General features: G+C 37.0%; 1 protein-coding gene across 7 annotated transcripts in view; it reads left to right on the top strand.

Annotated features, from left to right (window-relative positions):
* The window catches only part of MTA3 (metastasis associated 1 family member 3), a 170,676-nt gene that overhangs the window by 124,220 nt on the left and 31,844 nt on the right, over positions 1–14,612 (top strand). For all 7 annotated transcript variants that reach the window (XR_009521459.1, XM_060026725.1, XM_060026728.1 and 4 more), the window contains exons 13-16: positions 1,214–1,365; positions 2,850–3,072; positions 10,781–10,867; positions 13,886–14,032. Coding sequence is in view for 6 of the 7 variants with exons in the window: in XM_060026725.1 (XP_059882708.1) it covers positions 1,214–1,365; positions 2,850–3,072; positions 10,781–10,867; positions 13,886–14,032 (609 nt within the window). In the remaining variant the exon portion in view is untranslated. The remainder of the gene's footprint in view (positions 1–1,213; positions 1,366–2,849; positions 3,073–10,780; positions 10,868–13,885; positions 14,033–14,612) is intronic.

Below are 14,612 nucleotides of genomic sequence, written 5' to 3'. Positions count from 1 at the left end.
TGACATACTAAAATGACATGTCATGATTAATTTGGGTGAAAATAAATATTTAAATATGAGTGAAATTTTATGTTCAGAATCCAAAATAGGCCCATGCCCAATGTTTAGGATTCTTAAAATTTGTGTTTTAAAGAAAATCAACTTATTTTACTATTTGTTTTTAAATTACAAGAGGAAAGGTTTTTAGGCTGCTATTTGCAAGGAGTCCTCCCAAAATAATACATGATGGGTTCACAGTATCATTTTCAATAAACTAAGAGAGAGTTTGACTGTAATGATCACTGTATCTTCTCTTTCTGACATTGGTTTATGAAGTGTTAGTTGACACCCTGATGTGCTGTTGGAACGTTTTGACCTGATAAGGGTAACTTACAGATCAAGGGAAGGATATTCCTAGGCAAACTTACAGAATCATAATTTTATGTACCTTACTAACTTAGTGTTCATCATCAGTGTTTTCTGTCTTAAACTTCAGATCCCTTGTGGGAATACTTTAAATGTTATATGGCAGTATTTTAAACTTCAGAGCAAAACAACACAGGTGTGTAGTGTTTAGCTCAGGAATGAATCAGTCGAGCTCTCAGGTCTTAAGCATGCCGTGCTCTTGGCTACGCATGCTCAGTTGACAGGGACTTACAGTCTGGAAAAGGATTCTGTTTTTAAAGAGAGAAAGAGTAAAATAATTATTTTCTGTTGATTAAAATAAAGGAATGGAAAACAGATACCTGTTTCTGTCAGACTTCTTTCTACCTTTATCTGAGGGGTCCCTCTAAGCACTTTAAACCCTGAGGTAGTTTCTGAACCACAGGTTTGAAAACCTGGATTTAGTTTAATAATACCTTTCTGATAACTTATTTCCAGAAATTTACACAATATTTTTAATATTTCATATTGTACAAAATGTTTTTAATGAACCAACAAAAACTCCTTCAGCAGCACAATGTATAATATAGGACTCTTCACCTAATGGCCCCTCTTAGTAAGGGCCACAGGCACTTGATATCTATAGAAATAAATGGTTTAATGAATTCTCACTTGAAAAATACATACATGTATTAGACTTTCCTGTTTGTCGGGTAAACTGGAAGAAGAAAAATAACATTGTAAACTAAAGATGGCTTTGGAATATTTTTTAAATATTTGACCATATGTGTATTGATATTACAAGTTATGTCGCATTCTTTGTTTTTTCTTATTTTTCCTCCGTCTTTAGCTACACAGTCTCATCAGTGGTATTCTTGGGGCCCACCTAATATGCAGTGTAGGTTATGTGCAACCTGTTGGCTCTATTGGAAAAAATACGGAGGCCTAAAAATGCCCACCCAGTCGGAAGAGGAGAAGTTACCTCCCAGCCCAGCTACAGAGGTACACAAGCAATGGTCTTTTTAGTGTTGAGAAATGTAGTGTTTTTCAGCGCCTGGATCATTCCTTGGAAACAGAAGTACAGTATAGGATAAGTTAAAAACAAACAAAGCTATTATAGCTAAATGTAGTACTGAAACGTTGAGGGTGGGTATGGATATAGGGGCAGGGACAAATCCAATTTTTTCAGGTATTCAAAGTATCGGTCTTGAGAGATTACTCAAAAGAAGAACAATGTGTGTGGGAGGTGTTAGCATGAGTAGAGAGCTTACAAATTAAACACTGGTTTTAATGGCTTTTTTGGAAACAGTTTGCAACCTTTCGGTACTGTTGAAAATGTGTTTTATTGCATAAAGTAATAAATACAAACTGAGCATTCTTTCTGTCCCTGGGCTATCGTAGGAGGGACAAGAGGGCATGGGCTCAATCTTGAGGTGAACAACAGTTAAAATATGATTTTGGTAAAATTCTCATAGATGGCAGGTATCAAGCACCTATGTCTACCAGAGGGAGGTTGTTCTTTTTGAGAGCTAGCAAGATTTAAGGACCCCCTTCGATATTTTTTTTTTAAAAAATAGTCTCTCCTCTGGCAATTTTTTACTGTTGTGAATGTGATTTTGGATTGTTAAGGTCAATTTAGGAGAAAAAATAGGATCACAGACACCCTTACTTCCACCCAGTTTCCTTCTCTACTCCCCACCTCCTACTCCAAAGTACATACTTTTAAATTCTCTCCCCCGTAATAAGTTATAGATTCTTCAGTGAAAGACTTAAAAACTGCGCTTTTCTTTGAACAGGATGCAAGGAGGTTTTTTTTTTTTTATGCTTCCCTAAAAATATATTCTTTTTTTTGTTTTACATCTTTATTGGAGTATAATTGCTTTACAATCATGTGTTAGTTTCTGCTTTATAACAAAGTGAATCAGTTATACATATACATATGTTCCCATATCTCTTCCCTCTTGCGTCTCCCTCCCTCCCACCCTCCCTATCCCACCCCTCTAGGTGGTCACAAAGCACCGAGCTGATCTCCCTGTGCTATGCGGCTGCTTCCCACTAGCTATCTACCTTACGTTTGGTAGTGTATATATGTCCATGCCTCTCTCTCGCTTTGTCACAGCTTACCCTTCCCCCTCCCCATATCCTCAAGTCCATTCTCTAGTAGGTCTGTGTCTTTATTCTTGTCTTACCCCTAGGTTCTTCATTACATTTTTTTTTCTTAAATTCCATATATATGTGTTAGCATATGGTATTTGTCTTTCTCTTTCTGACTTACTTCACTCTGTATGACAGACTCTAGGTCTATCCACCTCATCACAAATTTTGTTTCTTTTTATGGCTGAGTAATATTCCATTGTATATATGTGCCACATCTTCTTTATCCATTCATCCGATGATGGACACTTAGGTTGTTTCCATCTCCGGGAGGAGTATTATATTTTGACAAGTTCTGTTCTTTACATGTTTGTTGGTGTCTGATTTTATAGGACCCTCGAGTTCGAAGTCACATGTCTCGCCAGGCCATGCAGGGGATGCCGGTCCGAAACACTGGGAGCCCAAAGTCTGCAGTGAAGACCCGTCAAGCTTTCTTCCTTCACACTACATATTTCACAAAATTTGCTCGTCAGGTCTGCAAAAATACCCTCCGGCTGCGGCAGGCAGCAAGACGGCCGTTTGTTCCTATTAATTATGCTGCCATTAGGGCAGAATGTAAGATGCTTTTAAATTCTTAACCTTATATGTTGTGCTTCTGACCATTTCCTCTCTTTCCCTCTCTCTCTCTTTTTGTTTTTGTTTGCAATAAACATAAGTTCTTGTGTACAGCCTTTTATTTGGTTTATTTTTTTTTTAACATTGTTTTGTCTGCTGCCATTTGTATAATGCCAACCTGAAAACATTGAAACTTCTGCAGTCTTTATGAGAAAGCAGTGCTCAGCAAAAGATTGGTGGGAGGTGATCCTATCCAGTGGGGTTTTGTGATGGAATTACCTGAAAGCCCTTATCGAAGAGGGATTTTTACCTATAAGGTAGAATAAAATTTGCCAATTTACACTAATGAGAAATTGTATGTCTTTGTAAACTTCTCAATTTCCCACAAACCTTTTACAATTATCATACAATATTCTGGAAATTCACAGTGTTTCATAACAAATTAGAAGATTTAGCAAATTATAAATGAATTTTAAAGTTTTTTGGGTGAATTTTCTGAAAAACACATTTAATTTTTACAAGCTAGTGTCTGAATTTGTGGTTGAGCATTCTTTCTATTTGTCCAGTTTGATTTCCATTTCATAATCATATACCATATACATTACTACATAACATTTACATGACTTTATTACTCATTATCAACACATTCAGTCTTGCTTATGTTTTTTTGTTGTTGTTAGAACAAAGGTCATATGTACCGATGAATTGCAGGTTGTTCTGTTATTACCATGTACCCCTAAATGTGTCCATAATTTGTGTGTGAACTCTGATTCTAAGTCTTGCTACTTTTAGTTACATTCCTGTTTAGCATGTTAGAGCCATGAAACTTTTTTTCCCTATGGGATGAGAAAACTTGCTGTCTGGCTTAACAGGTAGGAAATCTTAAAGACATTCAGTAGATAACTCTCTCTGTGAGATAAGAAATTTCTTATTATGAGATGTTCCATTTTGATTTAAAGAGGGTATCTGTAAAAGGAGTGATGATTGAAAAGTGTTTTTTGTTCCTAAAGATAATTTTCAACAGAACAGTTGAAAGGCTTTAAAACTTACAGGTAAAAGCTTTATAAGAAGAAGAAAAGTGCTTTGTAAAGTGAGTAGAAATTGGAAGTAATCTCTGCGTCCCATGGAGGGGAAACTTAGCTACATGAAACTCATGTATATGTGAGAACTTAGGCATGTATATTGAGGTTTTGTGCTAGCATTTCTGAGTTCATGGATTTATGTTATCACTTTCTTACCATTTTAAGGAACTAGAAAATATTTATGTCCATGAATATACGGCTTAGCTGATTTAAAACATATACGCTTATATATAATTTATTAAATATAAAAAATAAAAAACACATGAGAAAGAAAGTGAATGAGATTCTTCCATTAAAATTGGCCAGGCTCCAGGATCATCTTTGTTGCTATGAGTGGAAAAGAAACTATCACCAACTAAATTGGCTTCTGAGGAAGCTTCTGTTTCTCATTAAGCTTCTGTTAATTTCTCAGTTAATTTGCACATTGTTTTATTTTGATGATTCTTCAATGAAGTATGTTTTTGTGTCACCTTATTTTAATTTTTCTCAGTTAAAAGGCCATGCTACTATAAAAGAGTCGAGATTAAATTACCTGTATTTTATTTCTACAAACATATATCTATAATAATAATGGTAATAAAAGAACAGACTCCTTTGTTGTGATGAGAGTCAAGGAGCATATTTTATTTTGTATTTAGCTTCATTGGTCAAGTTACACATAGAATCAGATTCTCAGAATAATTTTACCTGGAAATTTAAAACTATAAAGTTTCAGCAACCACCTACTCAGTCCCAGTCCCCCCACCCAGCAAGCAGCTAATGAACTCTTTTCCTAGCATCTAATTGCTTCTTGCATTATCTTCTCCCTTCTTATATTTGTACCTTGTCACAACCTCTTTAGCAGATTCCTTGATCTTGGCTTGTTAGCAAGATTAGGTGTTAATAACCCGATGTCTGTATGCAACCATGTTTATGGTCCAGGGGGAGGTTAAAGCTGTATTTGTTTTTTTGGTTTTTTTGGTAAGCTTTCCTTGGTTTCTCAAAGGCAGTGGTGACCCTGTCCCTCCCCCAAAAAGTTAACAACCTCCGTGACGGTGAATGACTTTCAAATCAGGTGAAAGTTTGTAATTCTAAAGACATTGATGGATCAAGAGCTCCAATTAATGCATTTAGAATAATTCTTTATAATATTGGAAAAGGAAAGTAGTTTTGCCTGTGAACTTGGGAATCTTCCTCTTATAAGAAATATAGAAGTTGACCCCTTCCATGGCTCCTGGCCTTGGCAGCAACACCACAGCCAGTATCACAGCCAGAGTTGATGGGGTATCAGACTACAGAAGAGTGAAGAAGTGGGGAACTGAGGAGATAAATTCTCAGTTACATGGGGGAGAGCAGAGTCATAACTTTCAGATCTCGACTTACAAGTTAATCCTTGTTTAGAGGAAGTTTTTTTTTTAATTTGTTACAGCAGTGCTCTCTGGCCTTTATTTTCACTAAGAAACCGGTGTTAAGGAATACAGTATAGTGAGCAGGGGAATCTTTGTTTGCATGTCCATGAAGCATCGCAGGAAAATGTAAGAAGTAATATCTTTGGGAAGGGAAACTGGGAGGCTGAGGGAAAAGGGTGGGAAGGAGACTTACCACTATTCATCCTTCTAAACTTTTTGATTTTGAGTCATAGGAATATATTTCCTATTAAAAAGTCATGGGAATATATTTCCTATTAAAATTTTTTTTAAAACTTGAAATAACTATACACTATGACCAACATGTGTTTTATAGATATAGATATAGATGTAAAAAATGACTGTTAAAACCAAATCCCAAATACCTATTTATTTGAATGGTATACCTTTGTGTGTAAATATATAAGTCCATGCGAAAAATTGCTAGCACCAGTACAGTGCCTGAGCCAGTTCTACCATGTAGATAGTGCTTAATAAAAATGGATTGCTAGACCAAAACCCAAAACGTTGCATAAAGAAAAGTACGATGTCCTTGACAAGATTTGCAGACCAACTGCATGGTTGTAACAGCATCAAGTTTCAGACAGCCTGCCCCTGCTTCCCCTTGACACCCCTCCCCTCATTAAAAAAAGCCATAATATAATGATGATGGTTTTCCTCCTTTGTTACTATCATGAGACTTTACCACTGAGTTACTGGATGACTGATTTGTCAAAGATCTGTAAAATCACCCAACACCTGATGAGCACAGGGCTTCTGAGACTCAAGATCCAGAGACTAAGGTTAAGCAGAAGTAGTATATTAGCAGCATTTCAGAGATGAAGCAAAAGTCCCCAGAGAAATGGATCCACATGACTTACCTGCCCCCTCTGTAGCTTGCATGGATAATTAAGTATTTTCTGGGTTGATAACACACGAGACTTGAATGACAGCACCATTCCCCAGTATGAATGTTTTCAAGGGATACGTGGAGCCCCTTTTTTCTGTTTGAAGATGATAAATCAACTTCAGAAGTATTATCCCAAGGGCCCATATTCAGAAGAAGAAACTTGTTATATATTTTATGAGATATCTAGAGGTTTCTCAGTGAAAGTTACTGTTAATAATTGTATAAAGTTTTGTGAAATTTTAAGTTCTAACATTAGGAGAACAGTCTTGGCTTGTTTATTTTGGTAGTTTATTATTTTAATAAAAATTTGTCTTTGGATACTTAAAATTTTTTTAAAGGTACGAAAGTAGTTACAAATCTTAACGCCATTCCCATTCCTACCTCTTTTAGAGGTAACCATTGTCATCAGTGTCTGAAGTATCCAGAGACATCCTGTGTATCTCTAAGAAACTAAGTAGGTGTATTTTTTGTTTTTGTAGACATTAACGTCTACATTAATGTAGACGTTAATGTCTACATTGTTCTGCAATGTAGACGTTAATGTCTACATTTTTACATTTTACAATGTAGACGTTAATGTCTACATTGTTCTGCACCTTGCCTTTTTTACTTAACATATCTTGGAGCCCATACCAGTACATTGAGAACTACATCCTCTTTTTTGTGTGTGGGGGGGTGATTTTCTTTCTTTTTTCTTTAAAGTGTATTTATTTATTTTTGGCCACGTGGCATGCAGGATCTTAGTTCCCCAACCAGGGATTGAACCTGTGCTCTCTGCATTGGAAGTGCAGTCTTAACCACTGGACTGCCAGGGAAGTCCCACCTCCTTTTTTTATCAGCTGCATAATAGTCTATTTTGTACTTGAGCCAGTACTTCTATTTAAAAAAAAATTACGTTGTTTCCAATCCCTTTCTATTACAAGTAGTGTTGCAACAAATATACAGATATCATTTAAGACTGATGTATGGGGCTTCCCTGGTGGCGCAGTGGTTGAGAGTCCGCCTGCCGACGCAGGGGACAACGGTTCGTGCCCCAGTCCGGGAAGATATCACATGCCGCGGAGCGGCTAGGCCCGTGAGCCATGGCCGCTGAGCCTGCGCGTCCGGAGCCTGTACTCCACAACGGGAGAGGCCACAACAGTGAGAGGCCCGCGTACCACAAAAAAAAAAATGATGTGTGAAATGTGCATGTAGCTGCTTACAGGTTAAATCCCTAAGAGTAAAACATCTGTGTCAAGCAACTTCCATTCTGAATTTTGATAGTTGCTGCCCAGTTGCCCTCAGAAAAACTATGATTTACACTCCCACCAGTGTCTAGAGAGTGCCTGTTTCTCTAGAACCTTGCCAGCAGGGTTATCCATCTCTGAAACCCTTAACTAGTTGACAGGTGACATGTAAGTTATATTAGCTTGCATTTCTCATTTTGAATGAGGTGGAAAATTTTGCATATATTTGACAACCATTTGTATTTCCCTTTTTGTCAACTGTTTTTGCCCCTGGCCTGTTTTCTATGAAAAGTCTTACTGACTCATGGGAACTTTTTATATTTTAAGGAAGTTAGCTCTTGATCTGTAATGCAAATATTTCCCCCATTTTGTCTTTGATTTTGTTGACGTATTTGCCAAGCAGATTGTTTTAAGTAGCTGAATTTATCTTTTTTTAAAAATTTTTTTAATGGCACATGCGTTTTATGTCTTGTTTAGAAATTGCCTTTATAATTCCTATAAGAAAATTCTATGGATGGTTTTACTTTGATAGCAGTTTTGAAGACCCATGTGAGATATTTTTGTGAATTTTAATTCAGTATGTACTTTCTGCAAATTTTCTGTTTTATTTTCCCTTCTAATATTTCCAAAACATTTTAGAAAGTTAGCCATGAGTTGCAAAAAAAAGATAACTTTTTCCAGGTTTACCTCAGGGAGGTATAGCTCATCCTCTAGGAGGCCAGGGAAATATGCCTCGTGCTCAGTCAAGCCATTTTAGTGAGGTGAAAATGCTCTCCCTCTGGCCAGATTTTGATTCCTTCTGGTTTCTTCGGGCATTTCTCAGGTTGCTTTCTTTACCTGTGTGCTTTTAATGGGTACTAATTAATTATCTCTTTAAATATAGTTAGGTGAATAATTTGAGAGCAAGGTACCACTGGCCTGGTCTTGAGTACAGACCAGGATTCTTTTTAAGCAACTCAAATGTGGACCTGATCATCTATGTTTATGATCATTTCTTCCGGACAGAAACTATTTTTTTCTCTTTATATTCGGTATAATCACTGAATGGATGCAATTTTTATGTTAAACAGTCATGCGGTAGTCTTAGCACCCACCTTTCATCCTAATTTATTCACAGTTGAGACTGATAGTTCTTGCCACCAACTACTTCCTATAAAATATAATGAAGATTGATGAAATATGGATCCCTCTAAAAAGCTTTGATCTCCCACTCAGGTGCTCTGTAAATTCTCACTTGGAACATTACATAATTAATCCTACTAATTTAGTGAGAAATTAAAAGCAGATTAATATAAAGTGAAATGTCTATGGGTATTGTGTTGGTGACTCCTTTGATGGGTATGTTGATCATTGTCAAGGTGACAGTCATGTGGGAGTTCATCACTTGAAGTCACATTGGCAGTTTTCCTTTGGGCCTTATAGACTGGAATAAAGAGCAAAGTTAATCTTACTACTAGTAATACAGTAATGGTTTTTGTCCAAAACATTGAGCAAATACTAAGATGATTCATTCAAGCTTTATTTTATTAATAGAAAATAAATGTCTTCTCTTGTCCTCTTCCTAAGCAGAACTTGAATATTTGGTGAATTAGTAATATTAGGAAGGAATTATTACTGTTAGCACACAGTGATTTGACAGGTGTTTGATCCTTGCAGGGTTTGGGCTGCTTTTTAATGTTTGTTTAGATTACTCCTCCAAAATACGCTTATTATATTTCTGACTGTATCTTCACTATTATTCAATAACAGGTGAAAAGCTTCATAGCTTAGTAAATTTTTTTTGCTCAAAGGAAATCAGCTGAGTAGGAGGAAAAGAAACTGGACCATTTATAGTTGTCAAGTGGTTGCATAGTAATTAGCCAGTGCTTGGGATATATATTCAGATTCCAGGCTGTCTGCAGTTTGTGCTTTGTCTATTTCAATTTTTTAAATGCTGCTTTCCCACCTTTTCCTGTTTAATAGTTATTGGAAAAGAGTTTCCTTGTTGAGAGGGCTAGAGCTAATGAAAGAGTTAATTTTTAATTTTAAATCATTTGAAGTTCCAGATTAAATTATACATTTTAACGCTAATAGTGCAGAGAATCCCTGTGGATGTCAAAGAAAATTTCCTGTATGTAGGCCTAGAAATGTGGTCTCAGCCGCAGAAAATCTATAGGACATTTTTGTCAAAAATGTGAAGGTGGGAAAAGGCATAAACATAGCAGAATCATATCTGCTAAAGCTACTCTGTTAAGCTTTATGACAGTATCTGCAAATTTAAAAAACATTTCAATACACATTGTTTTTGTTGCTTCAGACTCCACTGCTTAACTCTTTGGTATGAGAGGCAGCCATGTTTCACATCTACTCTTCCATCTAATGAGAGCTTAAAAATTAAAACGCAGAGAGTGTTTGTGTTGTGTGCTTTATTTTTCTCTGAACTGTTTTATGGTAGGGTATGAGGAATGTGATGTGACCTCTATGAACTAACATCCATCACAGTACTTTACTATTCTGACTGTTGGATGAAATACCTGTCTGCATACAGGTAACCTTTTAAATCTCAGCACTAATGACATCATAGTAGGATATGAAGGCTAGAATACTAGTGATAAAACCAAATGACCCATTTTTACTTTTGGGAAGCTCTAATCTAATGGAATTGAATTTAATCGCGTTAGATGAAGACTCCTCCATAGAGACCCACTCCATCTAGGTCAGGGATGGTCAAGTGTGTTGCCTTTGTCATTTTTGTCTTCCATGCCAAATTTATCCTCCATTAGGACTGATAACACCTCATACTTTATGGAAGCTTTTCTACTATAATGTAGAAATGCCATGGCTATTTTACAGATGAGCATGCACAGAAAGAAAGCATGTGCATGTAAGATGTGTGTTAGCTACATTCATAAGGGACTTTAAAGTGAGTATTCTCCAGGTAAAATCCCATTCAGTAATTTGAACCAGAACTGAAAACGGTTTTCTTAAGCCCCAAAGGAAATTATGGAGGAATCTGGCAGATTTTTTGCACTGTTTTCCACTTGCACATTTTATTTCTGCGGTGTATGTAGCATAGGCAGAGAAATCAGCCTCATTGGTTGTCTCCGTGTTTCTCTTTCTCCTCAGATGCAGACAGACATGCGGACCTATCTGGAAGTCCACTGAAAAGCAAAAGCACTAGGAAACCTTTGGCATGTATCATTGGGTATTTAGGTGGGTATTTCCTAACAGAAGAAAAACTCAACAATTTCTGTATCTTATAATCGGCTATTCAAAATTGACATACCTAAATTAAATGCAAGCCTTTCAAGTAGCTGCAATTGGATACCTTCATATATATAGTCAATTTATTTTATTTCAGAAACTTATTTTTATTACCAAAACACACAAAACATACAGAGATATAGATAGGTTTACTTTTTCTGAAAATATCATTGAATAAAAATGTAATGTATATTTATGGATATAAATACAGATTAAGCAAAAAGAGGAAAATAAGAATCACTAAATTATTAGAGGATGAATTTTTTTTTTTAACTGAAGTATAATTGACTTACAATGTTATATTGGTTTCAGGATCACCACATAGTGATCTGCCATTTGTACACATTACAGGATGATCACCGTGATAATTCTAATTACCATCTGTCACCATTCTAGGTTATTATAAAATTAACGATGAATATTCTTAATATTTTTATTTAGATCCTTCCACTATTTCAAACCCACCTCACCCCTCCCCTTAAATAGAGAAAGATTGGTTTATTTACTTTTTTTTAAAAAAAAAACCAGATAAAACTGGCTTTTAACCCACCTTTAAACAATGTTTATAGTTTTAATGTGCCAATTAAGGTTACTTGAAAGGAAAGCATTAGTATTGCTTTCTGGTTTTTATCATGTTATTTAACTTGGAAGTCGCCAAAGATGATGGTTCCATTTACATTTTGAAATATAATTAGGAATAGTATAAAATTACTAGGCAATAACCTTTTTTTTTGGAAAGTTTTAAGATAAATAATTTACCAAATAATGACTGCTAAAATGGTTCCTACTATACCTAGAAGCTATAATCGCATGTTTTTATGCTTCTGATATTCTTGCTTTTTCATCTTCTCAGTAAAAGTGAAGTATGTTCTCAGAGTTGCATTGAACCTTATTACTTATATTTGTGAAAGATTTATATTTGTGAAGTGTTCAGACTTAAGACATCCAGTCTTTTAAAAAAAGAAAGATTTATATTTGTGAAGCGTTCAGACTTAAGACATCCAGTCTTTTCAAAATCAAAGTGTAGCCTTAAAGTTGGTATATTATCTGGTCCTCATCAGAGCATCCTAGGAGTCAGAAGTGCATAGCTCCTTCTTTGATGTTATTTTGCCACCTTTTTTCCTGTTTTATTCCTCAGGGCCTAAAGAGTTGCTTTGATAGCCCCCCAAAATATCACATGGTTATCACAGGCACGACCTAGCTCATGGTGATCAAATCCTTGAAGTTTGCTATCTGTGTTCCCTTGCAGGGCCTAATCCTAGAAGCCCCTCCCACCTTGCAAGGGAAAGTTTATGATCATAAAAAATAGAATATAATTGCATATTAGTCAGCATTTCCATAGGTAATTATGTGTTCCTGCTATGGGCAAATTGGTTTCTGTCTCTACCAGATAAGCCCAAAGCAGTGCTGTCCTTACTAACTGAACCACTTCCCTATATAACATATTTCTGAGTATTTACTATGTACAAGACACTTCACTAAGTGATTTGGGGAACACCAAGATGAATACAACCTTGCCCTCAAAAATCTTCAACTAGCAGGGAAGGCACACAGGTGAGAACAATTGAGCAAAGGATTAGATCCTATAAACGAATTACAGGTAATAAGCATTGGGCACTTGGAGGAAGGGATAGTTATTTCTGATGGGAGTTAGGGCAACTTATGTGAAGAAAGTAATAGTTGATCTCAAGCTTGAAAAATAGGTAGTATTTGAATAGATAGAATGTTTTTCCCCTTATGAGGCCACGAGAACTAGATGAACAAAGGTGCTTGAAAATCGGATCAAGGAAGGCAGGTTTTCTGGTCCTGATGGAGCATAGCGTATGGAGGTTGTGATGAAATATGAGGTTGGCAAACCTTCAATACCATGTTGAAAAAAAAATCAGCACTGTAATTTGGTTAGTACCTGATCCATTCCTAAATTTCAGCAAGTGTAGGATTTTGACCAGACCAATACTCCTAACAGCCCTTCCTAAATTTCAGTAAATAAGGCTGATATCCTGGCCCTCACCTGGGAAGACAGGGTGGCTTTTGCATGATTGGCATGATTGGCATGTTGGGTAGTGACTCAGAATCAGTGAGCAGGTTTAGCTTTAGAGAAGAGGTTGCCCGGTAGACTGAGGTCCTTAAATCCAATTGCTACAGTGTTGCAATTTCTGTCCATCTACTGACAACTACATACTTCACATAAACACACATGTACCATATGCACATTACAGTTTTGTGATATATCCTCTGTCAAAGTTTTCTTCTGCTGCTTTTTTTTTTTTTGGCCATGCCACGCGGGACCTTAGTTCCCTGACCAGGGATCAAACCCAGGGCCCAGCAGTGGAAGTGCAGAGTCTTAAATCACTGGACCACCAGCGAAGTCCCATCGTCTGCTACTTCTTAACTCTAGTATTTGGAGTTTGGTGTCAGATTTCATCTATATCAAATTGTTTTTCGCTGGGAGTGATTGACCCTGGTCCTGTATCCTAGTTGCAGAGCCAGAGGAGGAATCCTGTTTTCTCAGAAAGCTCTCACACACCAGATGTGCTACATGCTATCTATGTTCCTGGTTTGATGGAGCACAAGGGTAGTTTCCTTTAAGGCTACCTCTCCAGATAGCCTTTGAATTTCTAATTCCTTGAAGAGTCAGATGCCTTATTCCCCTCATAAATCTCATGTTTAAGTGACCTTCTGAAGTGGCTTTTTTCTTTTTTTTTTTGTCTTGTACTCAACAACGTGAAGCTCAGAGCTTCAGCTAGCAGGGGCAGAACCAGCTCCCTTTTGATAAATAAAGCCATGGTAACAGCACTTGAAGTTGATTCATTATGCAAGTACTTGGGAAAATAAGCTGGTTCATAAGGAACTGGCTCTTAGCTCATTAAGAAATAAGAATAAGATGTGTGCCTATTAGCCGATATAAGTGCACACAGATTTTTAATACCACGTTCTGAGTTGAGAAACCTTTCTTCCCCCTGTCAGAGATCCATCCTTCGAAGAAACCTAATGTAATTCGATCTACACCAAGCCTACAAACCCCAGCTACCAAGCGGATGCTCACCACCCCGAATCACACGTCTCTGAGCATTTTGGGGAAAAGAAACTACAGTCATCACAATGGCCTGGATGGTATGTAAGCCCAGGAATTCTGGGGGCTGATCCCGTAGGCAGGGCTTCTCTGCCCTTGCCTGCTCCCGAGTGTTGTCTGCCACGTCCAGGAGTGTGTAACAAACAGGTTCTTCTACGCCCTGATTGAACTGTGTGGGAAGGGGGATATGAGGGAAGGCTGCCATGGGCCACAGGGAAGACATGTTGCCAAGTGCCATTTCTCCATCTCCTCAGAAGGGACCTTTTGGTTCACATTTCCTGTTAGGAGGCTTGTTTGAAAATGAAGTCTGTATTTAGCAGTTGCCTCTTCTGGGCGATAATGCTCTTGCTGTGATGCACACTCACTGCTCCTATATGTTTTCTTGAGCAGAAGGGATTATTTCGCCTTATGTCTGAGACAGCAGTGCTGTCTGGGGGTTCTTCAGTGTTCTGTGGATCATTTTAAATTTGGCATTTGTCCCTGACTTCTTTCACCTTATAAATGTTCTTAATTGCTCAAGAGTACTACAAGTCACGAAAAGAATTGCATGGTTGATGTCTTAAATACAGAGAGAATAATTTGTTTGAAATGGAAAAACTGAGAGATATCACCTCTTATGCA

The sequence above is a fragment of the Delphinus delphis genome, chromosome 12, assembly GCF_949987515.2.
Source record: "Delphinus delphis chromosome 12, mDelDel1.2, whole genome shotgun sequence".
Lineage (NCBI taxonomy): Eukaryota > Metazoa > Chordata > Mammalia > Artiodactyla > Delphinidae > Delphinus > Delphinus delphis.
The sequence above is the reverse complement of the archived record's forward strand: the minus strand, read 5'-3'. Positions and strand labels throughout refer to the sequence as shown.